At 58.8% G+C, this 27,828-nt stretch overlaps 1 protein-coding gene across 1 annotated transcript; it reads left to right on the top strand.

The window, feature by feature from the left end:
• Positions 1-27,777, top strand: ABCA2 (ATP binding cassette subfamily A member 2). Its single transcript, XM_019621317.2, is given in 50 exon segments — positions 1-220; positions 1,034-1,036; positions 2,469-2,580; positions 2,985-3,151; positions 3,311-3,438; positions 3,646-3,750; positions 4,203-4,388; positions 4,487-4,705; positions 5,295-5,626; positions 5,876-6,035; positions 6,265-6,393; positions 6,663-6,830; positions 7,138-7,234; positions 7,617-7,790; positions 7,877-7,979; positions 8,694-8,808; positions 9,454-9,644; positions 10,004-10,154; positions 10,457-10,661; positions 11,313-11,477; positions 11,704-11,884; positions 12,162-12,244; positions 12,247-12,373; positions 12,679-12,875; positions 13,212-13,394; positions 13,853-14,037; positions 14,341-14,461; positions 14,636-14,926; positions 16,091-16,309; positions 16,658-16,760; positions 17,116-17,441; positions 18,050-18,263; positions 18,415-18,520; positions 18,868-18,979; positions 19,360-19,420; positions 19,650-19,824; positions 19,904-20,019; positions 20,273-20,420; positions 20,745-20,868; positions 21,778-21,910; positions 22,114-22,231; positions 22,334-22,512; positions 22,713-22,854; positions 23,195-23,329; positions 23,612-23,715; positions 23,998-24,090; positions 24,342-24,444; positions 24,608-24,745; positions 24,946-25,152; positions 25,365-27,777. Coding segments are annotated over 50 exon segments (7,575 nt in total). The 5' UTR covers positions 1-15; the 3' UTR covers positions 25,401-27,777.
• The last annotated feature ends 51 nt before the right edge of the window (positions 27,778-27,828 follow it).

Here is a 27,828-nt window from a genome sequence, read left to right as displayed (position 1 = left end):
CTGTGCTGCACTGGGATGCAAGCAGGGGTACTCCAGGACCTCCGTCCTGGTGATGCCCATGCTCCTCCCTGGCGATGGGGTCCTGGCCATGAGCATCACAGTCCATCTGCCTTGTGTCATTCGCAGTGGGTGCTGGCCTTCGAGATCTTCATCCCGCTGGTGCTATTCTTCATCCTCCTGGGGCTGAGGCAGAAGAAGCCGACCATCCCTGTGAAGGAAGGTGCGTGTGAGCGGGTGGTGCCCAGGGCATCCACACCTGGGAGAAGGATGGGGACACTGGGGAGCTGTTCCAACCCCCTGGGACAGCCTGGGGCTGAGGAGGATGCTGACAGCTGGCAGGGATCCCTTGGAGTCTTTGGAAGGGGCAGTAGAGAGGGCCTGCATACCAGAATGATGGAGTTAGAGAGCCAGAGGGTTCCCAACCCGGGGAGCTCCCCTGGGACCAGCCAAGCTTCCAGGTGCCATGAGCAGGGCATTTTTGTCTCTGCCTGGAGGCACTTCTGCAGGCAGAGGGGTGGTGGAGCTGGGTGGTGCCAGGACAGCTGTGGTACCCTGAGCTCCTAGGGAGCAGCTGGGGGGACTCTGGGGAGAGACAAGGGCTGTGCTCTGCGTGTAGCCCTGCACATGGCTGTGGAGGCTCAAAGGCTTGCAGGGCTGGGGCAAAGCCAGCGATGGATGGGGCAGGAATTTGAGGTGCCCTGGAGGTGTGCAGCTGGAGGTCGTGGGGCCATGCCAGCAGGAGGAGGACTGCATGGCAGCAGGATGCCTGGAGCAGGGCCAGGCAGAGATGCTGGGAGTGGGCAGCTGTGTTCCTGCATGATGAAGCCTGAGCCTTTGTTTCAGCACATGCCAGCGAGGGAAAGCCCAGTGGAGGGCAGTGATGGGTGATGCCTTGGTTCCTGCCCCAGTGCTGATGTGCACTCTGTGTTGTGTTTTTTGGTTGTTTTTTTCTTTCTTTTCTCTCATGTTTTCTTTTTCTTTCCCACCATTATCCCTGCCTGCCTGCCCTCCATGCCTCTACTGCATGCTCCAGTCTGTAAGTTGGTTGGATGGGTGGGTGCCTCTCCCCCTCCCCTGCCTTTGCCAGCCAGGAGTTTTGGGGAGACAGGGCCTGATCGGGATCAGCTTACTGTGGTTTAATCAGCACCTCTGTAACCTGTCGCCTTCCTCCCTGGCTGGTGAAGATGAACTTGAGCTGTTGTGCTCAGGGCCCCTCTGCTGCTGCCTGCAGTAGGTTTTTGTTACTAGCCCAGACTGAGGCTGGGTTCAGAGCACACTTGGGGCCACTGGCAGCTGTGACCCTGGCAGTTTGGGCTGTGCAGGGCTTCACACATTCCAGGGCCAGGCAGATCCCTCCCCCATCTCTCCTTTGGCAAACCCTGCTGCCTGCAGACTCCAATGCAGCTTGTAGTTGCCAAGCTGTGCCTGTGCTCACCCCTGAATCAGCCAGGCTGCAGGCAGTTCTGGTCCCCTGCCACCTGTCCCAGCCTCTGAGCTCTGGGGTGGAGCTGGGACATGGCGCTGTTGGAAGGAGCCAGAAGGACAGTGAGATGCCACCTGAGTGATGATCTTGTCACCTCTCTGTGGCATGGCTGCCAGCATGGGGCCTATCCAGCCTATGGCTTCATGCTCTGCCTGGCCCTATCTGCCCTGTACTGGCCCTGTCTGTGCACACAAGCCCATCTTCACCAGCCCTCCTGTCATGGCTGTGCTAACTGCACTGACCTGGGGCACTGGGGGTGGGGCTTGCTCCTCTTGCAGGACCCTTGTCCCTGCCAGGCGCTGCCCAGTGAGGGGTTGCTGGGCTTCCCCTGCCCAGAAAGAGCTGGGGAAGGCTATGGCTGGTGAGGGCTCAGCCCTGGTCAGGGTGGGTGTTTGCCGTCTCCTTGCTGCTCCTTGTTTTCTCCATCTCCCCCCTTACCATGTCTCCATTTCTCACCTCCAGCAGCCGCACATCAAGGCAGCCGGGTGGGGAGGAGGATGGTTCTCAAGAGGGCCTAGGGGTCCTGGGAAGCTCTGGGAGCCAATTCTTTCCTGTTGTATTCTTCCTCTTTCTCTTCCTCTGGAAATCCAGCGGTGCCTCTGAGGTTACTAACAAGAGCAGCTGAGAGGCCGGGGGAGGTTGGCAGCACGCCGGTGGGCAAGCATCAGAAGTCAGCATTGTCCTGGGGCCGGGTGGCCACTGCCACCCAGAGGGGAGCAGGCATGGGCTATCGGGTGGGAGCTGAATGGCTCTGTTGGCGGGCAGGAGCTGCCCCCAGCCCCAGGGAGCTGCTGGTGGGACAGCCTCGGTGGGCTGCAGACTTCTGAGCTTTGCTGCCCAACCTTCCCCTAGGCCTCACTAGACGCGGTGTGTGCTTCTTTCTAAACTGAGTGTCTGTCTCCCTGGTGGCCCCTGCCTGCCCTTGCCTCTCCTCCTTCCTGCCCCTGCCTTCCCTTGCCTCTTCTACACTCTTAACTGGCTCCAGCTTTCTACACGGCGGCCCCGCTCACCTCGGCCGGGATCCTGCCTGTCATGCAGTCCCTGTGTCCTGACGGCCAGCGTGATGAGTTTGGATTCCTGCAGTACTCCAACTCCACGTGAGTCGTGCCTTCCCGTGCTCTTCTTGGTCCCATACGTGCTCATGCACGAACACACACCTGTGCACGGCTTATCCGTTCTCACATTGGTGACATCTGACTGCTTTCTGCACCAGAAGTTGCAGCAGCGCACATCCTCAGAAGCATTTGGGGTGCAGAGTCCCTTGTCCCCATGGGGCGGGAGGCATCTTAGCCCGTTCATTTCCCTGCATTTGAAGTGACAGCATTTAGGGAGGAGGAAGGAGGTGGCCCTGGCGACACCTAGGATTACTGGCTCTGTCCCCTGCATCCCAGGCACATGCATGGGTTTGACGTGCAGCTGCACGATGCACCTGAGGGACTACAAGCACCACAGGCTGCGTGTGCCCCACACTTGATGCTGCACAGTACTCTGCTCCCTGCAGGGTGACACAGCTCCTGGAGCACCTCAGTGAGGTGGTGGAGCAGAGCAACTTGTTTGACCCGGAGCACCCAGGCCTGGAGGAGGAGCTGGAGTCCCTGCGTCGGCGCCTGGAGGCCCTCAGCAACAGCGAGCCCAGCTCCATGGAGACCCACTTCAGTAGCCAGGCAGGTCAGTAGGGGGGTCCCTGCAGTGGGCAGCCAGCGACATGGCAGTGCCCATCCACAGGCCTTTGTGGCAGGGCTAGCTCTGAGATGTCCCTTTGTGGGGCTGGGCCACGTCCTGGCCGCTCATGGGCTGCTCTCAGCCCCCTGCTTTGCTTCTTAACAGGATCTAGTTTCACACTGGGGTGGGCAGCTAAGGACCGGGGGGAACTGCACCGCTTCCTCACACAGAACTTGTCCCTCCCCAATGGCACAGCCGAGCTCCTCCTGGGCTCCAGCGTTGACCTGCGGGAGGTGGGTGACAGTGTGGTGTTTGCTGCGCTCAGTGCTGCAGCATCTGGTGGGCGCATCCTGGCCCAGATTGAGCTCTGGCCGCCAGACTATGTGGGACTCCTGCTGTCCTGCCCTGTGGTCCCATTCATCTGACACTGGGGCACTGCTGGCAGTGGGGTCCCTCTGCTGTCAGCATGCTCAGCAACCCTGTTCCTGTCGTTGGTACAGGTGTACCGCCTGCTGTTTGGGGCCTCTCCTTTGGCACCTGATGACACCCGTGAGCGAGACATGTGGGATCGGTTTGGACACGGTGAGAAGATGGCACAGCTGGAGGTGAGAAGCATGCAGGGATGTGGCAGAGCCAAGCTCATCCTCCACATCCCCTCTGCTATGCATGCAGGGTTGTCTGAATTTATCTGTCTTAGTAGGGACACCATTATGTGGCCAGAGTGGCAGTAGGGCCACCAGGGTTTCATTCTGGTGCTGCCACTGATCCCTCAAGGCAGGCTGATGCCAGTGCCTCAATTTCCTGTGTCAAAGGGTGATGGCACTGCCAGGAGAGGAGGAGAAAATCATTACCCCTGTAGCCCCAGGTGCCCTTGGCTGTGGGGACAGAGACCTGTGACATGCCAAGGATGGTCTGCGTGTTCCTGTCCACTGTTCCACTGTGGACATGGGTGCTATAGTGGCATTCATGTGTGCTTGGGATGGAGGGGGCACCGGGGAGCTCCCATGCACCCGGGGAGCCCGCACACTCCTATCTACCCCCGTCGGTCCTCTTGCAGAAGAGCTTTCCCAGTGGCTGGAAGAGCCTGCAGGAGGGACTGGTCCACAGGGCCCTGCGTGACCCATCTGCAGCCCTGCAGCGGCCGGCACTGCTCCGCCTGCTGTCCCAGGCCCTGGGCCTCGCCAGTGCCGCCGCAGCCCCCACTGGCTCCTACAGTCCTCAGGCCTTTGTTGCTGAGATGGAGGTGAGCAGCCAGCCACGGCGAGCCACGCTCTGTGGTGTGGGCACAGCCGTGGTGCTCCCACCCCCCCGGACAGCTCAGCCACGCTCCCCTCTCTGCAGCGCATCCTCTTCACGGCACCGGTTCTGGAGCAGCTGACGTGTGAGCAGAGCTCAGGGACGCTGCGCCGCCTCCTGCGTGTGGCTCCCAGCCAGCAGCCGCTGCTGCAGGCGTACCGCGTGCTGGCGTGCAACGGCAGCCAAGCAGCCCGCAAGCAGCGCTTTGCTCAGCTGGCTGCCGAGCTGCGGGACCAGATGGACACCCCCAAGATTGTCAGCAGGGTGAGTGCGGGGCCGGGCCTGGGGACACGGGGTGAATGGTGGGGCAGGGCTGTCCCAGACTACTTTTCTCCAACCACCAGGGGCTGTGCGGGGACCCTTGGCCAGCCCAAATTTCTGGGAGGTACTTCAGTACATGTCTTGGCCTGCAGGGACCGTCCCCCTGCCCAGTCCCAAGGCCTGCTGGCTCCAGGGGCACCGCAGCCGATGTCCTCCTCCGGGCACTTAATTCGGCACTGTTTGTTGGATGTGGTGTCCCCAGCATCCTCCCTGATTGTCCCTCCTGCAGGGTCTACCCAGGATTCCCTGGGAATGGCAGTGCCATCAGTGAGCTGTGCACTCCTTAAAGCTGTCTCTGAGGTCCTCCTCCTCATCCATCCTTGTCTGATGGATATCTCGTATGTCCCCACCAAGATCCTGCCAGCATTTGGCCATTTTCCTGCTGCCTTGATTGCTGCAGATGCGCTGTGATGAGTCCTGGACACAGCTCCATCCTTCTAACCAAGAAAGGGGACGTGGCATCACTTGGCAGCAGGCAAGCAGGGCCACTTGCCCCGGCCACATGTAACCCCTTGTCTGCTTGTCTTCACAGCTGCAGCTGGATGAGGTGAACAGCACAGCAGCCCAGCACCGACTCCGCGCCCTCCTGGAGGACCTCATGGAGATGGAGAAGGTTCTCCGTGACATGGACATCCTCTCAGCGCTGGCCAGACTCCTGCCCAGGGGAGCCTGTGCCGCCAAGGCTCCGCTGCCCACAGCCAACAGCACTGGGTGGGCCAGCACAAACACCACTGCCAGCAACACCACGACGGAGGAGGAGGGAGCTGGGGGGGACCCGGCGGGCAGCGACAACCCCCAGGGGCAATTCTCAGCCTTTGTGCAGCTCTGGGCTGGGCTGCAGCCCATCCTCTGCGGCAACAACCGGTAGGAGGCCTGGGAGGAGAATGGGATCAGGGGACAGCCTAGGCCAGGTGCTCCTGCCATGGGGCTCGGTGGGGGAAGCCCCTTCTGCCCCTGCCGAGAGTGAAGGGACCTCACAGCATGCAGGAGCTGGTGCTGCACCATGTCCTTGTGCTATGGCTGGGGGAAGTTCTCGGGGAGCCCTGGGCAGGGACTGCCCTCGGTGAGGGTGTGGGACTGGTGCGGGGTTTGCAGCCTGGGCTGTGTTTGCAGGACCATTGAACCTGAGGCACTGAAGCAGGGCAACATGAGCTCTCTGGGATTCACCAGCAAAGAGCAGCGAAACCTGGGCCTTCTCGTGCACCTTATGACCAGCAATCCCAAAATCCTGTATGCGCCCGTAGGTACTGAAGTGGACAAGGTCATCCTGAAGGTGAGTGTGCAGAGGCTGGGTGCCTGTCCATCCCCATGTGCCAGCCCTGCTGGATGGGCTTTGTGAGACGGGCACTGTGCGATGGTAGTGCTGAGCAGGAGGAGGCTGGCAGCTGCCAGTCAGTGCCTGCAGGGTGGGCAGGGACCTCATGGCTGCTGGGTATGCTGCAGCAGCAGCCTGGGCAGTGGGCTGCCTTGCCTCCTCCAGCTGCATCACTTCCCTCCCGCAGGCCAATGAGACCTTTGCCTTTGTGGGCAACGTCACCCATTATGCCAAGGTGTGGCTGAACATCTCCCCCGAGATCCGAGCCTACCTGGAGGAGGGCAGACTGCAGAGACGCATCCGCTGGCTGCAGCAGGTAGGGTGGTGCTGGGACTGAGCCTGCCTTGTTTTGCCTCAGGGGCAGAAAGGGGATGTCATGCCCTCAGGCACCTTCTGCTTCTGTATGTGAGGTGCTCCTGGGTGCCCAGCCTGCCTTGGCAAGGACCAGGCTGTCTCCCTGCTCAGATTGAGTGCTGTCCTGCCATCCTCAGAAGGAACACTGAGAAGTCTTGGTCCCATCTGTGTCCACAACAGGGGCAGGGGGTACTCCAACGTCCCTCTCCCATCTCTTTCACACTGTTCCAGTTCACTGCTGACCTCCACAAGCACCCAGAGATCCTGAACATCTCCGACAGTGACCTTCTGCACAGCTTTCTCAATGGCAACTTCTCCCTGCCCAATGCCAGCGTCCTGCTCCAGCAGCTGGACACCATTGATAATGCTGCCTGCGGCTGGGTTCACTTCATGGCCAAGGTGAGGCTGCACCCATCTGCGGGCACACAGGCGCTTGGAGCAGCACCTGTCACCCCTGGCTGTACTCTGCAGAGCCCATGAGGGCTCAAGTCTGCTCAGATGTCCCTCAGGCTACAGGCTGGGAGAACTGGAGGAGGGGATGGTGGCCAGGAGCTTGAGGTGGAGATTTCAAAGGCAGGTGCCCATCCTTTTGGGTTGAGGAGCTTGTGCAGCCACTGATGATGGCACATGCTGTAGCGTATGTATGGGGTCTACGACCAGACCTATGAGGTGCAGCGGGATCTTACTGGCCTTCCCATCCCTCCAGGTCAGCGTGGACATCTTCAAGGGCTTCCCAGATGAGGAGAGCATCGTCAACTACACGCTGAACCAGGCCTACCAGGACAATGTCACAGTCTTTGCCAGTATGTCCCTGGGAACCAGCTCCTATACAGGGTCTCCAAAACCATGTCCAAAGCTGTGCCCCAGGCCTGGGGCCACTGGCTCTGGGATGTTGGCTGCCTCAGTCTGTGTGTTGGGTGAATGTATGACTCAAGCATGCCAGCTCTCTTCACTTACCTGTCCCTCTGTGCTGTGCCTTGATCCTGGCCACTGTCCTGGCTCACCATGGGTGCCTGCAGTCAGAGTGGCCCCACATCCCATGCCAGGGCCATCCTCGGCCATCATAGCCCTTGTCTTGCTCTGGGCAGAGAAGTGCTGAGCCCTGGATCTTGGTCCCCACTATGTCCCTCCCCTACTACAGGCTGGCTGGTGCCATCAGGCTCTCTGCCTTTCTGCTGCCCACAGGTGTGATCTTCCAGACCAACAAGGATGGCTCACTGCCCCCACATGTCATGTATAAGATCCGGCAGAATTCCAGCTTCACTGAGAAGACCAACGAGATCCGGCGGGCATACTGGCGGCCTGGTCCCAACACTGGTGGCCGTTTCTATTTCCTCTATGGCTTTGTCTGGATTCAGGGTGAGTGCCAGCTGCCTGACCAGCTGCCTGTGCCTCTCAGCCCCTGCCTGTGCCACCCACTCAGCCTGGCCTACCCTCCCCCCCAGACATGATGGAGCGTGCTCTCATCAACACGTTTGTTGGCCATGATGTGGTGGAACCTGGAAACTACGTGCAGATGTTCCCATATCCATGTTACACCCGGGATGAGTGAGTAACATTTCTCTGGGCGAGGAAGGTCAGGAGCATGACCTTCCCTCATTTCATCAAGCAGTCCAAATTGATCAGGACATTCAGCTGGGAAACAGATACAAGTCTGGGGGCCCGAGAGAAGCTGCTGACATTGGGAATGATGGGCAACCAGTTACGCTGTGTCTTGAACTCCCTTGCCAAGCAAATGGGTAAAGATTTTTTTCCCCAGCTCATAGTTCAAATGATTTTGTACTTCAGTAGTTCATGGCTGCAGGGCATATCGGAGGTTGCAATACTCATGAGGAACAAAGAGAAGTGTGGTAAATGGGTGACATGTGGATCTGTCAGTGGTTACTGAACACAGTGAGCCCTAAATGAAGCGCTGAGAAGTCCCAGACCTGCAGGGCAGGAAGGTGTTAGGGTCCCTGTCCACACCAGGGTAAGCAGGGCACTGGGATAGTGTGCACAGTGCTGCAGGCCTGGCTGCTGGAACCTAAGGCCTGCACAGAAGGTGTTCCACATTAGAGGAGCTCTGAGAAATGTTTTCTTCTCCTGTGTCTCAGTTTCCTCAATTATCAAATGGAGATGGGAGCAGTAGCTAGCAGGTCACTGAAGAGCTGCTGAGGGCTGTAGTAGTCCCTGGGTGGCAGTAGAGCCCCTCCACTGCCTGGTGGCTTGTTCTCAGGGTCTTCCCAGGCTCCAGTTCTCTCTTCTCTTCTTGTATTCCATCAGCTTTCTCTTCGTCATTGAGCATATGATGCCCCTGTGCATGGTGATCTCCTGGGTCTACTCAGTGGCCATGATGATCCAGCATATTGTGACAGAGAAGGAGCATCGCCTGAAAGAGGTGGGGATGGTGGAGGAAATCCCTGGGGATGAGCTAGTATTTTCCATGCCTGCCTGCCCAGGGCAGCCCAGGCGCAGAAACTTGTGCCAAGTTGTGCCCTGTTGCCAAGTTGCCCCCTGTGTCACCATGGCAGATCCTAGACAGCAGCAGCCTAGAGTCCTGCCTGATAAGGGGAGAGCTCTACAGCCATCAAGAGTGTGTTCCAGCTGCTAGGCACAGTGCCAGGCTGAGCTGGCCAGTATCTCAGGGAACCACCCTCAGCAACCAGGGCAGCCTGCAGGAGAGCACTGACCCCAGCTCAGCCCAGCGCCCCATTGAGGCGCATCCTGCCATGTGCTGAGGCACTCAGCCTGGTGCTGCTGAGATAGGGATACCCACTGCAGGACCCTTGGCTCTCTCTGTACCCCTGGTGCCCCAGGCACAGACCTTACCTCCCAGGGCTCTGCTGCAGCTATCTCTGTGCAGAACTGATTCTCCTGAGCGTCCCTGGGGCAAGCCCTGGGCAGCACTGCAGGGAATTAAGCCTGTAGGCAGCCAGACCTTGGCTCCTCAGTGATGCCCTTAGCCCTCCTAACCCCAGTGAGTGAAGGGCTGGGGGATGTGTGGGACAGGGGACAGACTCACTAAGCAGTGTCAGCCTTGCAGGTGATGAAGATGATGGGCTTGAACAATGCAGTGCATTGGGTGGCTTGGTTCATCACCGGCTTTGTCCAGCTCTCCATCTCAGTCACAGCACTCACCGCCATCCTGAAGTATGGCAAGGTCCTGATGCACAGCGACGTCCTCATCATCTGGCTCTTTCTTGCCATCTACGCTGTGGCAACCATCATGTTCTGGTGAGCTGCCAGGCTCCCTCAGTGGGCTCAGGGGCCACCAGCAGTGCCATGTGCCTGGCAGAATGTCCTTGTGCCATGGGGTGAGGGTGCCGTGGTAAGGGCTGGTGGAGGGACGCCCCAACCAGGCGATCTGAGGGGTGCCTTTATCACCTCAACACCAACAGAATCAGTGTGGGGAATACCCTGGTGGGGCAGGATCCTGGGATGGGTGCTGGAGGGTTCCTCCATCCTTGGCAGGGGCAGCTCAACCCTCTCATCCCCAGTCAGAGGGTGTTGCTGGGTCCAATCAGCTCCTCGGGGTTGCAGGGTCACCTCTGTTCTGCAGTGGCGCTGGCAAGGTGACACTGTTCTCTCTGCAGTTTCCTGGTATCGGTGCTCTACTCCAAAGCCAAGCTGGCTTCTGCCTGTGGTGGCATCATCTATTTCCTCAGCTACGTGCCCTACATGTATGTGGCCATCCGGGAGGAGGTGGCTCATGACAAGATCACAGCATTTGAGAAGTGCATTGCGGTGAGTTGGGTGCAGCTGTCAGGAGGTGCCTGGCCCAGACTTTGCCTCAGATACCCTATGCTCCCTGCATAGCTACCACCAAGTCTTAGGCACCCCACATCTCACAGACGGGCCATCAAACTGTAGGCAAATCTGTGCCCATGTGAACTGGCTCTCCATGGAACTTTGGAGGCATCTCCAGGTCTGGTGCCTCCCAGGGTGGGAAGCATCTTCATGGGTTTGGGTGGGGCAGAGCTAGATGGGAATTTACCCCAGAGTTGACATGTGGTTCCTGCTGATGAGCCCCATCCTCCTCCCTGCAGTCTCTCATGTCTACCACGGCATTTGGACTGGGCTCCAAGTACTTTGCACTGTACGAGGTGGCTGGTGTGGGCATCCAGTGGCACACCTTCAGCCAGTCTCCTGTGGAAGGAGATGACTTCAACCTCCTGCTGTCCATGATGATGCTGATCATTGATGCTGTGGTGTATGGAGTGCTTACGTGGTACATAGAGGCTGTGCACCCAGGTACGTGCAGTCAGAGGCAGCATTGGAGCACTTCCTCACTGAGGATGCTGTCATTTCCTGCCTGTGCTCAGCCCTGATACAACCAGATTCAGCCCGATGTGCCTCTGTGGTAGCCTGCCTGTGTCCTCTTGGGGGCACCTGCACACATGCACCCACTGGGAACTCCCCTGTCCCTGACAGTTTGCTGGGAGATCTTCAGTCATGTTTTGGGTGGTTCTGAGTGCAATCAGGCGTTGGACTCGATGGTCCTTGTGAGTCTCTTACAATTCAGGATAGTCTGTGATTCTATGTGTCTCAGTTTACTGTCCAACTGGAGCAAAATATGGCATACAGGAGGTGCCTGGCCCAGACTTTGCCTCAGATACCCTATGCTCCCTGCATAGCTGGAGCATTACTCCCTCTCAGTGCCTGTTTGAGAAGGAGTCCTGGTTTTCTAGTAAAACTGAAGCATTAGGCAGGCCCAGTTTTACTTTGTTTCACTGCACAGCCCAGCAGCACTTCCCTGAGCGCTGGCAGACTGTCCTGCAGTGCTGTTCCTGAGCCAGGGAGATGCCCCTGCTCATCCCCGTGACTCTCTGCTCCATCCCCCGGCCAGCTCCTGCTTGGACATGCTGCAGGGGTGGCCCTGACTGCACAGGGTTTTGCTTGCAGGCATGTTTGGCCTGCCGCGGCCCTGGTACTTCCCCTTCCAGAAGTCTTACTGGCTGGGCAACGGGCGAGTGGAGACCTGGGAGTGGACGTGGCCCTGGTCCCGCACCACACGCCTCAGCATCATGGAGGAGGATCAGGCCTGCGCCATGGAGAGCAGGAGGCTGGGTGAGCTGGCAGGCGGAGGTGGTGGCCGGGCTCTGGGGCTTGGCCCCTGTTGTGGGCACGCAGTCTGTGCATCCCACGTCTGCATAGCTGGAGGCTGCTGCCCACACCTCAGAGCAGGAAGGGCCAGGAGCTGGCACAGCCACTCCAGGGTGGCTCCAGGGTGGAGCCCTCAGGAGCCCTGTGCACTGTGCAGCTCCGACTCCTCACCGCCCTGCTTTCACAACAGAGGAGACACGGGGCATTGAGGAGGAGCCGACCCACCTCCCCTTGGTTGTCTGCATTGACAAGCTCACCAAGGTCTACAAAACTGACAAGAAGCTGGCACTGAACAAGCTGAGCCTCAACCTCTATGAGAACCAGGTGGTGTCCTTCCTGGGGCACAACGGTGCAGGCAAAACCACCACCATGTGAGTTCCAACCATGGGCTGTGTCCTTCTGGTCAGTGATGAGTTGGGAAGGTGCCACATGGCCATCCTCACTGGGCTCTGTGGCTGATGCTGTGCCCAGGAGGAGGTAGTGTGGGTGTGAGAGTGGTGCGGAAGGGGAGCAGGTGGCCAACGCAAAGCCCTGCACTGATACTGCTCTGCCAGGGCCCAGCAGATACTCTGGGAAGTGGTGATTCAGATTGAAGACAGAGGAAGGCAGGCAAGGTTCCTCACTGTGTTCCTTTCTCCGTCCATCCAGGTCCATCCTGACTGGCTTATTCCCACCGACCTCAGGCTCAGCTACCATCTATGGTCATGATATCCGGACAGAGATGGATGAGATCCGAAAAACTTGGGCATGTGTCCCCAGCACAACGTGCTCTTTGACAGACTGACAGTGGAAGAACACCTCTGGTTCTACTCACAGCTCAAGAGCATGGCAGAGGAGGAGATCCGCAAGGAGATGGACAAGTAGGCACCCCCAGCTCCTTTTGCCCAGAGCAGCTCCTTTTGCCCAGACCAGGTCCTTCTGTGAAAGCAGGTCCTGCTCTTCTGGCTGATCCTGTGGGGAGTTGTCTGGGAGCAGGGATCACCCCTGCTGCAGCACCAACAAGTGTTTTTAGAAAGTTGGGGTATTGGGCTGGCTTAAGTTCATTTCGTAGCCGGGCTGCCCTGACTGCCAAGAGCCACAGGTGCTGGGTGGGAAAGAGAGGTGACGTACTCCCCACACACACAGGCCAGCCCCAGCAGCCTGCTGCTTCTATCCCTGTCCCCAGGATGATTGAGGACCTGGAGCTCTCCAACAAACGCCATTCCTTAGTGCAGACCCTCTCAGGGGGCATGAAGAGAAAATTGTCAGTGGCCATCGCCTTTGTGGGTGGGTCGCGGGCTGTGATCCTGGATGAGCCCACGGCTGGAGTTGACCCATATGCACGCAGAGCCATCTGGGACCTCATCCTCAAGTACAAGCCAGGTGAGCAGGGAAGGGCAGAGTCATGCATGGGGCAGAAAACTGAGCCTGGGCTTAAGAGCGGTGGGAAAACCCCTCACTGTCCTCTTAAGAGGGACCAGATGTGCTTCTCCTGGCTCCCAGCCCAAGCTGTGGCATGGCTTCTCCCTACATCTGTCTCTATGTGGTGACTGACCCAGGGGTCCCTGTGAGACCCTTGGGGAATCAGCCAGCTCCATGCCCTCATTCCTCACACATCCAAGACAGCATGCCATGCCAAAGCAGTGCCTGGTAGGGCAGGCGGAGGCTGCGGCAGCCCTGGCACAACCCCACACCCTCTCCTAACACTCTGTGCCACAGGGAGGACCATCCTGCTGTCCACCCATCACATGGATGAGGCTGATTTGCTGGGCGACCGCATCGCTATCATCTCCCATGGCAAGCTCAAGTGCTGTGGCTCCCCACTCTTCCTCAAGAGCACCTATGGCGACGGCTACAAGCTGACGGTGGTAAAGAGGCAGTCGGACACCAGGAACAGTACAGGTCTGTGGGCCCAGCAGGGCCTATGATTTGGAGCATCAGTAGATCGGATCAGCCCTTTTTGTGCCCAGGAAAGGAGCAAGAGGTCAAAACCCAAATGCTCCCACCCCAAGTCTCCATAGGCCACATGGAGAGCACAGTGGGACAAGACAGTGATGCAGGAGGTGGTACTGCCCAGCCCTGGTTTATCCTTCTGGGTCCCCAGTTAAACCCTGCATGGAGGCCTTGCCCCCAGTTCTGGTCCTTGTTCAGACTAGGGGCTGCCTGCTGATGCCATACTGGGCAGTGGTGCACTGTGGGGCGCAGGACCAGATGGCACAGCCAGAGCAGCCAGAAAGCCACCAGCACCCTGTGATCAGTGCAGAAGGATCCCTCAAGGCACTGGGGATAGCATGGGCAGGGAGAGGTGGTCCTGGTAGAAGGCGAGATGAGGAGTGACCAGTGCTACCCCTCTGCCACAGAATCCAGCCAGCCCCACAGTCCTCCAGGCCACTCCTCCGTCAGCCCCTGCTCTGAGCCCCGTGTCTCTCAGTTCATCAAGAAGTACGTGGCCTCCTGCCTCCTCATCTCAGATACCAACACCGAGCTCTCCTACATCCTGCCCAGTGAGGCCGTCAAGAAGGGCTGCTTCGAGAGGCTCTTCCAGGTACCTGAGCCACACACAGCTTCACTGCTCACCTTGCTGGCAGCGCAAGGATGGGGTCAGTGTTGAGGGGCGGGATGAGCCCAGTGGGCACAGCACCCCGTGAGACATGGGGAAAATGTGCATGTGAGCACATGTGAGGGGCAGGACATGGCACTGGGTCTGTTCCAGCTCTGTCAAAGAGCATTGCCTGTACATGCCAACAGCAGCTGGTGTGGGGCAGGGATCCCACCTGGCACTGGCATTCATGGGGAGTTGTGGTGGTGGTGCTGGAGCCTTCTGCCTTCCTCATTTTCCTTTCCACAGCACTTGGAGCAGAGCTTGGAGGAGCTGGACCTCACCAGTTTTGGGCTGATGGATACCACACTTGAGGAGGTCTTTCTGAAAGTATCTGAGGAAGACCAGTCCCTGGAGAATAGTGATGTGGGTACGGCCTGCGGGAAGCTTGTGGTGGTGCTTCTGGCAGGGGGACGTGGGGGTGAGATGAAGGCATCGTGTGCTGGGATCCCTTAGCTGGGACAGCCTTCCATTTGCGAAGCAGATCTGCTGGGTGAGGCATAGCAAAGGCTGCCACAGCCAGCAGCAGCTCCTCTTCTTCCAGACATGAAGGAGTCCAAGAAGGATGCCCTGCAACCGCCCGTCCCTGAGCTGGGCCCAAAGCCAGAGGCCAACAGGGAGCCCCTGGCGGAGGTGGATGTGCCTGAGAAGCCCGAGGTGGAGCTCAGCAACCTGGTGACCTGCTCCAAGCTAGCGCAGTCACAGGCATCCCTACGCTCGGCCTCCTCAGTGGGCTCAGTACGGGGTGACGAAGGTGGGGCTTATTCCGAATTCTTTGGGGATTACTCTCCGTTGTTTGACAATCGTCAGGACCCTGATAACATCAGTCTGCAAGGTTCGTAGTACCGTGCAGCAGTGTGCTGCCTGTGCACTGTGATGAGGTGCTCTGGCATGGGGAGGATGGCTGCTTCCAGGCAGGAGCGGAGCTGGCTCTTTGAGGGATGTGGTGCCTGGTGCTCTGGAGATTGAGACCATGCTGGCTCAGCTGAGCCCCATGGTGCTGAGCTTGTGTTCCAACAGATGATGTATCCGGGGAGCCTGAGCAGAGAAAGAGAAGGGGAGGTGCAGAACCTGCGGCCTGGGGGGAGTGCCAGGGGGGATGGCTGGAGGCTGATGCTTCTAGACAGAGTTTGTGCCCTTGAGCTGATGGGCCCTATGCTGAGGCATGGCGCTGGCAGGCGCACGGGCAGGTGGAGGCAGGCTGGCATTAGCCCTTCCCTTTGTCTCTCTCGAATCCTGACCTGCTGACCTGCACACTCACTCACTAACATGCTGCTTGCACTCATGGCTGCTGGGGAGCAGCACTGTCTGGCATAGGACAACACGCTGACCCCGTGGCTGAGCTGCTGAGTTTCATCTTTTGGCCTTCCGGTGTGGTGTTGTCTTCCAGAGAGCGGCTTTGTTCACCAGCCCCAGGCACAGGTTCAAGGCCATCCCTGCCCAGATGCTCAAATTGCACAAGCACAGAGACAGAAGCCTGAAGGCGACTGTTTTATTTACGAATCCTTTTCTGGGTTATCCCACCAGTTCTTGTCATGATTAATTTATTGCTGTGACACTCTCCCTCCCCTGCCAGGGCTGCAGATTGCTCTGAGCATTGCTGAATTTGGGTCAGCGGGAGGTAGAGCAGCAGCAGTGTGGCACTGCAGCTGGGCTCTTCGGGTCCCAGCTCTGTGCTCGCTGGGTCCCTATATGTGACCTGTTGCCATTCTTCCTCATCGGTGCTAAACCACTCTGGACTGGCTGCAGCCAGTGCGAAGATGGAGGGGTACTGCCAAAAAGCACCACTTTTGTTTTTTAAAAACTGTTGTCACAGTTTCCCATTTTGGGCCAAGAAAAACGTGCCAGCCAGCCACCTTGCTTCATGCCATGCTCGTGCCGTGGCTCAGTGGCCCATCAGGTTGGCTGCACCCACTTCAGTGCCAAGGGCAACTGCCAGCCAGAGCAGGTGCGGGACCCCTGGGCTCACACCCTCCACTTTGCTGTCCCTTCATTGCAGACCAAGAGGCTGATGTGGAGGCGGAGGACCACGACCTGGCTGGGCAGGGGAGCTTCAAGCTGGAGGGCTCATGGCTGAAACTGCGCCAGTTCCACGGGCTGATCGTCAAACGCTTCCACTGTGCCAAGCGCAACACCAAGGCCCTCTTCTCTCAGATCCTCCTGCCTGCCTTCTTTGTCTGCGTGGCCATGACTGTGGCACTCTCTGTGCCTGAAATAGGTACCTGCAAGCCCTCATCCCAGTGGGTTTGGGAGGACATGGTGGTGTTTGTCCTGCTCCCTTTCCAGGGTCCAGGCTCATGCCTCAGCCCCAGGCTGGGTGTTCACCCTCCTCTGCATTGGCAGCAGCTTGGAGGGAGAGTATGCATCCCACTCTGCTGCCTCCACAGCAGCTGGTTCTCACTGACCTTCCCTCTCCTGCCTGCCCACTGTGGCCAGCAATGATGCTGAGGGGGAAGAGAAGGGACAAGGACAAGGCCTGAGGGTGTTTGGCCAGCAGGCCTGTGAGTGTGGGGCCACATGGCGGGGTGCAGAGGCCACAAGCAGATTCCTGTCCTTATCTCCACAGGTGACCTGCCACCCCTCATCCTCTCCCCATCACAGTACCACAACTACACCCAGCCCAAGGGCAATTTCATTCCTTATGCCAACGAGGAACGGCGTGAGTACCGGTGAGAGCGGCATCCTCTACCTTGTTCCCAGAACCTCCATGGGGTGAGGGGAGGGCAGCTCACAGTAGGTCTGGTGCTGGAGCTGGATTGGGCTCAGAGCAACACAGGCCAACACAGTGTCCCCATGCACATTGTCCTCCATCCTCCCCTAGGGAGAGGAGCCAGCCCTGATGCTGATGGTGAGCAGCAGCTTGGCTCTTGCCAGGCCTGGGCTGAGTGGGTACCCAGGGCTGTACAGTCATGGTGCCTGTGCCCCTTCAGCCACTGCTGGGACTTGCCCAGAAAAAGATGGCTGAGGTGGGAATTCCCCCATTTTCTGTTTCTCGTTCCTCCTAATGTACTCCTTTCCCTGCAGCCTCAGGCTGTCTCCTGATGCTAGCCCACAGCAGCTGGTGAACACCTTCCACCTGCCCTCTGGTGTGGGGGCCACCTGTGTGCTCAAGACCGCCTTCAACAACACACTGGACCAGCCCATGCAGACCCTGAACCTCAACAGCAACGAGTCCAAAATGCTGGCAGCCAAGTACTTTGATGCTATGTGCATTGACTCCTTCACCCAGGGCCTGCCACTCTCCAACTTCGTGCCCCCACCTCCATCCCCTGCACCTTCCGACTACCCTGTCTCAATGGATGAGGACCTGCTGCGTGCCTGGAACTCCACAACCTTCTCTACCATCAAAGGTATCATCTGCATCTGGTGTGTGGGTCTGTCTAGGCAGGAAATACATCTCCAGGTGGGGCAATGTGTCTTCCTGCAGGAGCAGCTCCAAGTGCCGGTCAAGTGCAGCTTGCCCTGGCCATGGTAGAGCATTGCTTGGCTACACTTCTGGTTCGGGGCTGGTGCTGGCCCCACAGCACTGCTCCCTGTCAGCTCCAGCAGTGCTGGTGGAGCTTACAGGGCTGGTGACACCATTGAGAGTCTTGTGGCTGGGATTGCTGGGCTGGGTGCTTTGTCCCCAACTAGCAAAATGGTTGCACTGCTTATTCCAGACACACTTCACACTGTCTCTGAACCATTTCTGTAATCTGTCTGCTCCAAATTTTTTTTTCCATGTCCATCCCCTGACATCTCTATCCTGGGGAGCAGGAGACCACTCAAAGACTGGGCTCTGGCCAGTGTGGGAGCCAGTGTGAGGGGAGCAGAAATATCCCTTCCTGCCTGGCTGGACCCCTTGGCTGAGCCTGCAGGGCGTCACTCTGTGTGCCCCTCTCATCCTGGCTGCCCTGTGCCACCCCCACAGCTGCAGCTGCCGGAAGCCTGGCTGCAAGCTGCGTCCTCTACTCCACAGAGACCATCACCTCTGCCCCTTCCCTGCCTCGCATCATCCATGAGCCCATCAAGTGCACGTGCTCCATGCAGGGGACTGGCTTCTCCTGCCCCAGTGGCGTGGGGGGCCACCCGCCGCAGATGAAGGTGGTGACGGGGGACATCCTGGCAGACATCACAGGGCGCAATGTTTCGGAGTATCTGCTCTACACCTCGGACCGCTTCCGGCTGCACAGGCAAGAGAGAGGATGGGGGTCCCACCCAGCACCGTGGCATGGGAGCAGGGCCCTCATGGGCGCTGACAGGAGCCAGGGATGCAGTCAAGTGTGGCCCTGCTCCTCAGCACAGGGGACAACAGTCACTCTTTGGGCATGCTTTGTCCTATAGGTATGGAGCACTCACCTTTGGCAATGTCCAGAAATCCATCCCAGCTTCCTTTGGGGCCAGAGCTCCTGCCATGGTGCGCAAGATTGCAGTCCGAAGAACAGCCCAGGTAGGAGCACGCTGAGACCCGAGGCAGCTAGTCGGTGGGTGGGTGGCAGCAGCCCCAGCGTGATGGGAAGGAGGAGGACAGCACCACCTGCACAGCAGGGCCAGCTCATCAGCTGCTCTCCAGCCATGCTTTCCACCGAGGGGTCTGTCAGGGATCTCTCTCCATGGAGCGCTTCGCAGCACTCCCACCACATTGGATCAGACCCACTGGGTCAGCAGTGGTCTGCTTTCCTCACAGCCACGAATACAGGAGTACCCTGTGGCCATCCCACCCCACCCCATCCCATCCTGCATATCTGGTCTTGCCCAGCTTCTGCTGCTTCCCACCGCTCTTCTCTGCTCCTCCAGGTCTTCTACAACAACAAGGGCTACCACAGCATGCCCACCTACCTCAACGCTCTCAACAACGCCATCCTGCGAGCCAACCTGCCCAAGAGCAAAGGCAACCCTGCTGCCTATGGTGAGAGCCTGAAGGGTTTTTAAGTCAGAAGTACATCAGGAACAGCTTGAGGACATGACCCAAAAAGGGCCTGATCTAAAGTGCAGTGTTCCTCCTTGCCCAGCTGGGGCAGGGGGCTCACTCTCCTTGGTTATGTGCGGCTTGAGGCCTGGGCTTGGCAGGTTCTGGCTGGGGCAATGCCTCCCAGGCTTGTGGACTTGTCTGAAGGATGCTGTCTGCCAGCTGGTGAGAGGGAGGGTTCAGCCCCAAAGTGCTGCATTGCTTCTGGGCTGCAAGGAAGGAAACATCCTGCTGAGAGCCAGGACCACACAGGCTGGAGCTGTGGCAACATTTTCTCTCCCAAGCAAGCTTTCACACCCTGACATTTCTTTTTCCTGCAGGCATCACAGTCACCAACCATCCCATGAACAAGACCAGTGCCAGCCTGTCCCTGGATTACCTGTACGTGTGGGGAGCTGGTTCATGGGGGGGTGGCCATGATGTAGAATGGGAAGGAGCTTCTCGCTGTGGTTTGCAGGGGAAAGTTGAGGGTTCTGCTGTGCATGCACCATGGGGAGGGGGTGGGAGGCTGTGACATGGGAGTCCCTGTTCTGTGTACAGAGGCTGTCTCACACTAGGGTGGGCAGCTGAGGATGATGATCTCTCTGCTCTTTCCTTGCTCCTGATGCAGCCTGCAAGGCACGGATGTGGTGATTGCCATCTTCATCATCGTGGCCATGTCCTTTGTGCCAGCCAGCTTTGTGGTGTTCCTGGTGGCTGAGAAGGCCACCAAGGCCAAACACCTGCAGTTTGTGAGTGGCTGCGACCCTGTCATCTACTGGCTGGCCAACTATGTGTGGGATATGGTGAGCGGGGCACATGGCCTCATTGTTGATTCCCCTGGGCTGAATGGGCAGGCAGTCACTGAAGGTTCTGTCTCTCCAGCTGAACTACCTGGTGCCAGCCACATGCTGCATCATTATCCTGTTTGTGTTTGACCTCCCGGCATACACCTCTCCCACCAACTTCCCTGCCGTCCTCTCACTCTTCCTGCTGTACGGGTATGTTGCTGAGATGGGATGAGCAGGGCAGGGGGTGAACCATGGTGCATCAGTGCATCCATCCGCACTGTGTCTGCACCAGGATTCAGCTCTGGGGCTGCCTGTGTGGCTGTTCTGCAGTTTCATGGAGTGGGAGACCCCAGGGGAGGATGGTGCTGGGAGATGGGCTCTGGGAGATCCCACAACTCACTGGTTGTTGCCGTGGTCCCTTTCCTGCCCTGCTCATGTGCAGTCCTGTTACTTGCCTCCCCAGCTGGTCCATCACCCCCATCATGTACCCTGCCTCCTTCTGGTTTGAGGTGCCCAGTTCTGCCTATGTCTTCCTCATCGTCATCAACCTCTTCATTGGCATCACGGCCACCGTTGCCACGTTCCTGCTGCAGCTCTTTGAGCATGACAAGGTATGAGCTTCACAGCTCTGACTGGGGCTATCAGGAAGGGAGGAGATGCTTGCTCAACTTGATGAGAGGGCTGATGTCCCTGGCACGGTACAAGGAACCAGGACGCTGTGACAAAGCCTGTGGCTCCCACACAGCAACTGGTGGTGGTGCTGCCAGGATAGTGCCAGGCAGGATGGGACCTCAGGAGGTCTCTACTGAAAACTGCTCACAGCAGGGTCAGCTGTGAGCTCAGACTGCATCTCGGTGGCCATCCTGATCCTACCAGGTGCTCGCAGTCCCCACGGATGTTTCTGATGGCTGTATTCTCTCTGCCCATCTCCACAGGATTTGAAGTTGGTGAACAGCTACCTGAAGAGCTGCTTCCTTGTATTCCCTAACTACAACCTGGGCCATGGCTTGATGGAGATGGCCTACAATGAATACATCAATGAATACTATGCCAAGATCGGTATGGCCTCTTCCTCCCACCCTCCCTTGCTCCATGGTGGGCCAGGGGAGACCACTGTGCTGCACATCCCTTCCTACCACCCTGTGGGACTCTCCAAGGGTCTAGAGCAACCTAGAGCAAAGAGCTGGGGGATGTGAATGAGAAGTCTTGGGAGCAGACACAGTTGAGGGCCCATTGAGAGTCATGTTGTGGTGCCAGTGATGCTGAGCACAGTTCGTCAGGCCATTCCATATATCAGCCCTGCAGAGAGCAGAGGTTTTGAGCCCTGGCAGAACTGCATATTTCTGCTGCCATCACACACTGCCCGTGGTGTGGGCACTGCGCAGTGATCTGAGAGATGAGAATGCAGGGACTGCTTTGTTCCAGATGTAATATCTTGTTTGCATGGCTACATTGCCCTAGCAAAATGACCCTTTTGCTAACTGCAGCTTCAAGTTGGTGTCAGAAAGTTTTGGTGCTGCTGGTATCACGGGAAGTATTTAAGAGCAGAATCTGACATATCCAGTCAGTATCCATTCTCAGTTAGATTGATCCACCCCAGTGCGGTTGAAAAGTTGCATAGTGATTTCAACAACAGATGTGTTGTGAATGGGAAAGCTTTGTTGTAACCAGCAGTGGTGCCAGCAATGCCAGCCAGCCTGGGAAGATGCAGGAACATGGCCAGGGAAGGGATGCAGAAGCAGGGCAGTATCACATTCAGCCTAGTTTAAGACTTACAGTGAGCATGGAGGTGAGATAGCAGCTGCTGCTACCTGATTGTTTTGCTGCTGACCCTCAGGGCAGGGGCATCACCCACATTACCTCCGGTCTGTTGTGGTGGTGGTCCGGTCCCCTGGAGCTGTCACACATGGGCTGGCTGTCTTCCCAGGAAGGTGCCCCCAGCTGCTCTGTGCTCTTCATCCCACTCAGGGCAATTTGATAAAATGAAATCACCCTTCGAATGGGACATCGTGACACGAGGGCTCGTTGCCATGACAATCGAAGGCTTCGTCGGCTTCTTCATCACCATCATGTGCCAATACAACTTCTTCCGGAAGCCCCAGTGAGTGTGGGAGGGCTGTGCAGAGCTGTGCAGGGCCGTGCCTCTGCTGGCTGCACCTCCCCAGCCCTTTGCAATGGGACAGAGCTTTGCTGCGGGACCCTCAGCTCGGCATGGCCTCTGCCACCCGTCCCGAGCCTCTGCCCCCTGGAGGGGTGCGGGAACGCAGCTTGCCCCTCCACCCCGCCCCTCGCTCCCTTCCGCAGGCGGCTCCCAGTCTCCACCAAACCCATCGAAGATGACATCGATGTGGCCAACGAGCGGCACCGCGTCCTGCGCGGCGATGCTGACAATGACATGCTGAAGATTGAGAACCTCACCAAGGTACAGGTGCCCCGGGGGTGTGGCACAAGGGTGCTGTGGGGCATTCAAGGGATGCAGGCTGGGCTGGGGTGCCGGACTGAGCACCCTGCCCTGCCCTGCCAGGTGTACAAGTCCCGCAAGATCGGGCGCATCCTGGCTGTGGACCGGCTGTGTGTGGGTGTGCGGCCGGGGGAGTGCTTCGGGCTGCTGGGCGTCAATGGTGCGGGGAAGACGACCACCTTCAAGATGCTGACAGGGGATGAGAGCACGACGGGAGGAGAGGCCTTTGTTAACGGGCACAGGTATGGGGCACAGGCTGGCGGGGGCTGTCTTCTTGTTTGTGGTTGGGATGAGGACTGCTTTGGAGCTTCCCATGAAGAAGCAGCACGAGCCTGCCCCGGGGCTCGGTGTTGCAGCCCCGCATCCTGCCGGGCACTTGTCTGTGCACTGTCTGTAATCCCAGCATTCCTTTTCCCTTTGGCCTCTCTGTCCCTTCTCACAGCATTCTGAAGGAGCTCCTGCAGGTCCAGCAAAGCTTGGGCTACTGCCCCCAGTTTGACGCGCTCTTTGATGAGCTGACAGCCCAGGAGCACCTGGAGCTCTACACGCGCCTGCGCGGCATCCCCTGGAAGGATGAGGAGAGGGTAGGGTTTTGGTCGGGTGTTTGGCAGTGCCTGAGGGCTGGTGCTGTGCCACAGTCTGCTCTGGGAACAGCATCTCAGCTATCACTGGTGGGCACCACAGTGGGTGCAGCCCCTCTCATGACTCTGCCTGCTGCTGCCCTAGGATAGTGCTGCTCCAGCAGTGCTCCTGCTGCATGTCCAGGGCTGGACATAGGTGCAGGGAGGCCCTGTTGGTGCTCAGAGCTGTGTGAGGGGCTGTCATGGGGTTATTTGCCCATTGCCCTCTGCCAGCTCTTCACATCCTTTGCTCAGGGGTGTTTGGGGCCCCAGAAGGGTGATCACAGCCCTCTGCACCTTGCAGGTGGTAAAGTGGGCGCTGAAGAAGCTTGAATTGACCAAGTACGCTGACAAGCCTGCCAGCACCTACAGCGGAGGCAACAAGAGGAAGCTGTCCACAGCCATCGCTTTGATTGGATACCCAGCCTTCATCTTTCTGGTGTGCCCCGGCCCCCTGGCACCCTGTGACATGGGGTCTTCATCCCACTCCCAAAAGCCCCACTCTCCCACTCGGTTCCATATCCCTGGGTGTGGACCAGGCTAGCGTGCAGCTATCCTGGGTGAAACAGTGCCCTGGGAAGGGGCTTCCTGCCCCATGGGCTTTGCCACGAGCATTCCAAGCTGGGGAGCAGGGAGGTAGAGCTGTGCCCCTGTAATGGGAAGGGAGTTGTAGGGTTTCCCCTGAGAGCTGGCTTGTCTGAGGGTGCCATGTGTCCCGCAGGATGAGCCTACTACAGGGATGGACCCCAAGGCACGGCGCTTCCTCTGGAACCTCATCTTGGATGTCATCAAGACAGGCCGCTCCGTCGTGCTCACATCCCACAGGTCCGAGGGCTTTAGGCTACACCTGCAGTGCCTCCAGGCATCTCATGCACTGTGGACGAATGGTGGGGGGGAGAGAGGCTCTTTGGCCTCTGGGGGACAGCATATGGCAAAAGGCACAGCAGTGGAGGGAGCCTGCTGCTGCCTTCCAGCACTGGTGGTGGTGGCCCTGGTGCATCAGGTGAAGGCCTAAGAAGCTCAGCTCCCTGTGTGCCACAGCCTGCAGCTCCTTGCTGGCTGCCTATGCCACATGTCTCCAGGCTCAGGCCTGCCCTCTCTCCCCAGCATGGAGGAATGCGAGGCGCTCTGTACCCGTCTGGCCATCATGGTGAATGGGCGGCTGAAATGTCTTGGCAGCATCCAGCACCTGAAGAACAGGTAAGAGCCTGGGGGGGGTCCAGCAACCTGCCAGGAGGTGCCAATTGCCAAATGGCAGGATGATGGCATGACATCCACCCCAAGTTTACAGCTTTTTGTGCAGGTGCTTTAGAGGGTGGGCAGGGGGAGCGGGGCGGTCCTGGTGAGAGCAGTCACTGCATCCCCAGCAGGCAGTGTCCATGGAGTTGGTCTTTCCCCATGGAGATGCAGGTGAGGTGGTAGGGCCTCATGGAAGCCCCATCCCTTTGCAGGTTTGGTGATGGCTACATGATCACAGTGCGCACAAAGTCCAGCCTCAACGTCAAGGAGGTGGTGAGGTTCTTCAACCGCAACTTCCCTGAGGCCATCCTCAAGGTAATGTCCCAGCAGTGGCAGTGCTGCCTCTGCCAGCCCATGCTGTGGTGGAAGCAGCCTTCATCCCCCAAGGGACTTCATCTTCCCTTCAGCTAGGGGAATGTGGGTGATGTGACGCAGTGTGGGGAGTGAGTGCTCCATTGTAACCTCAGTGACTTTGCAGGAGAGGCACCACACTAAGGCCCAGTATCAGCTCAAATCGGACCAGATCTCGCTGGCACAGGTCTTCAGCAAGATGGAGCAGGTGGTGGATGTGCTGGGCATTGAGGACTACTCCGTCAGCCAGACCACGCTGGACAACGTGAGGCTGGGGATGGCACGAGCAGCCGGGTGCTCACGCTGAGGGAGGGTGGCAGTGTCCATGTGCCTGCCAGAAGCCTTCAGGACAGGAGCAAGTGCTGGGCTGGGAATGTGGGGGCACACGGAGGCTGGGTCACAGCAGTAGAGGTGTCAGGTGAGGGGCAGCCCCGGGGCAGGGCTCTCACCCCTTTTTCCTTCCAGGTGTTTGTGAATTTTGCCAAGAAGCAAAGCGACAACCTGGAGCAGCAAGAGACGAGCCCCAGCTGTGCCCTGCAGTCCCCCTGGGAGCGAGTGCTGAGCCTGCTGCGCCCGCGGGCTGCGCCCACAGAGCTGCGGGCCCTGGTAGTGGAGGAGCAGGAGGACCTGGAGACAGATGATGAAGGCCTCATCAGCTTTGAGGAGGAGAGGGTGAGAGGCAGCCCCAGCATCTCAGTGTCCCCGTTCTCCATTCTATCCTTGTCATGAGGCTCCAGCATCACGCCTGGGCCCTCATCCTGGGAAATCGAGGCCAGACAGGGGCGAGACCTGAGGGTGCTTATCAGGGGAGGAGGAGTCTGGGGGCTCCCCCACCTCTTGGGCAGAGTGCCTCCCCCTGAGCCCTGAAATCTGTGTGTCCCCAGGCTCAGCTGTCGTTTAACACGGACACACTGTGCTGAGGAGCTGAGGAGGAGCCACATCCCCGGGCTGTGATGCCATTGAACACTTTTCGCCTTTCTCCTCCCTTCGCCCCTGTCGTGCGGATGCAGCTGGCAAGGGGATGTGGATGGCTGCCTCCTCCTGCCCTGCTGCTGGAGAGGACGTGGCGGGTGCAGCACCAGCCCTGATGGACCCTGCAAGCCACCACCCCAGCCCTCCTTGTCCCATTCAGTTCCAGGGCCGTGTCCCCATGCCACACCTGTGGCTTCCGTCCTCGCCAGCTCGCCAGGCTGGTGCATGCCATGAACAGACTGAAGAGAAGGATGTGATGCCGGTGCCACCAGTCCCACACATCCCAGGGCGGGGAGGAGGCTGGTGAAAATGGTGCCTTCGGACAGCCACGTTGCACCCTCCCCAGGGACCCCTGATTATGGGAATGCCCCTGTTCTGTCCCAGTCCAGGCCTGGCCCTGGTGTGATCAGAGGAAGGACTGCTGCTTTCTCCTTTTTGCCACTGCTTGCTGGGCTTGGTGCCAGCCATGGCATCGCAGGGGCTCAGTGGCTCAGCACAGCATGGCAGGGGCCGGAGCTCTGGTGCTTCACCCTCGTTTGATCACTGTTGCCAGTGCTGCTGCCAGGACCTTGCTGTGCCCTCACCCCCATTAGCCCCCAGCTCACTGCCGTGTCCCAGGCTGCTCCTGCCTGGGGCTGGTGCTGGGTCCACTCTGCCTTGCCTTCCCTGGCTTGCTCTGTGCACTCGGTGCCATCCCTGGGGCAGGGCATCGCCACCCACACCAAGAGGCAGGTGGTGGTGCAGAGGGGTATTTCACAGGGTATTTCACATGCTGGCACCAGCTGTTTCTCCCCTCTGCCCCCAGCCGTATCCTCCAGCCCCTCTGCCTGCTGCTAGCCCCTGCTTCCCGTGCCCCACAGCAGGCACGGGGCAGTGCTTCAGCTGTGCCACCAATCTGCCATCACCCATCCTGTTCTCTGTGGCCACGGCCCAGTGCAGGAGTGTTCGTTCACTGGGGGTACTGAGAAGGAGCTGCCGCACCCAAGATGGTTTCTGAGCCTGGAAGCAACCTCGAGGGGGTGAAGGCAGGGGGAGCCCACCTGGGCACTGGTCAGCCTGGCAGTGGTAATCGAGCTGTTGGGCAGGGAAGGACGGCAGCTGGCAGCAGCGCTGTGCCCATCCATGTGCAGCGTCACCCGGGGCTGGAGCAGGCACCCTGAGGGCGGCAGCACCCCTCCTTTCTGCAGAGGGTCCTGCCACCTCCTCACCCACGGGGGGCTCTGCCCGGCACCCCCAGACTGCAGCTTTTCAGCGGCCCACAGCCGTGCCCAAAGCAGGGGTGACTGCTGAGCCTGTACTGCTAACCTGGCCGTCGCTCTGCACCCCAAGGCTCCCAGCCTCCCGAGGCGGCCATGCCCAGCTGCCCACGCTGTGCTGCCTGTGCCCGCCTCCTGCCCGGCGTGCAGTGAGGCAGCTCCGGCAGCCCGGGCTCGCTGCGGTGTGGGCAGTGCTGTGGGGGTATGGGACGGGGCTGCTGCTGCCTCTGCTCAAGGACGGACGCGAGGTGGGAGCGGTGCCTCTTTGCCCTCTGCTGCGCCCGCAGCCCGCCAGTCCAGTGTGCCATTACTAGAGATTGTGATACAATATACAGTATTTTCAATAGGGGGAAAAAACTGGGGGGGGGGGGGGAGATAAGCTCTATTTTCAGATTTTTCAGACCATATATTTTTTACGGCATACTGGAAACTGGCCGGTCCCTGGGTGGTGCAGGGGGCAAGGGCTGGGGAAGCAGCGAACTGTGAGTTCGTCCTTGCCGACAGGAAAAAGGAGGGACCGTGTCGCCTGCAGGCATCCAGGTGTGACCTGGGAGGGGGGACAGCTCAGCCCCCTCCGGGCACCCAAGGGTGGGCACGGTGCCCTGCCCTGTTGCAGGGCTGTGTACTACTCTTCCCTGCTGTTGCACCTCTGGGGCTACTCGTGCAAGGAGACACTCCCACCCCCCAGCCCAGCACTCCCACCCGGTGCTGTCCCGCTGTCCTTGGGTGCTCAGCAAAGCCGTTGTGCCCAGCAGAGCCTGGAGGTCGCGTGTCCAGCCTGCTCCTGGTGCGGGAGGACCGTGCAGAAAGGTGCCCCACGGCAGCGGGACTGGAGCAGCGCGTTGCCCAGGGCGGGGTGCCCGCTGCCTTAACACTGTTTGCTTTCTTGAGTTCGGCCCCTCTTCCTAGCTCGCCTCACCCCGCACCGCCGCAGGAGCAGCTCCTGTGCCATGCACGGCCCCGAGCGTGGGGCACCCCGGTGGGTGGGGGTGCTCCGGAGGAGCCTGTACATTGCTAGACAAAAAAAAAAAAAGGAAAAAAAAGGAAAAAAAAAAAAAGAAAATGTGAATATAATGATTGTTTTAAATAAAAAAATAACTGGAGCCAGCAAGGCTGGGTA

Source organism: Meleagris gallopavo, chromosome 19 (assembly GCF_000146605.3).
Source record: "Meleagris gallopavo isolate NT-WF06-2002-E0010 breed Aviagen turkey brand Nicholas breeding stock chromosome 19, Turkey_5.1, whole genome shotgun sequence".
In the NCBI taxonomy this organism is placed as follows: domain Eukaryota; kingdom Metazoa; phylum Chordata; class Aves; order Galliformes; family Phasianidae; genus Meleagris; species Meleagris gallopavo.
The sequence above is the reverse complement of the archived record's forward strand: the minus strand, read 5'-3'. Positions and strand labels throughout refer to the sequence as shown.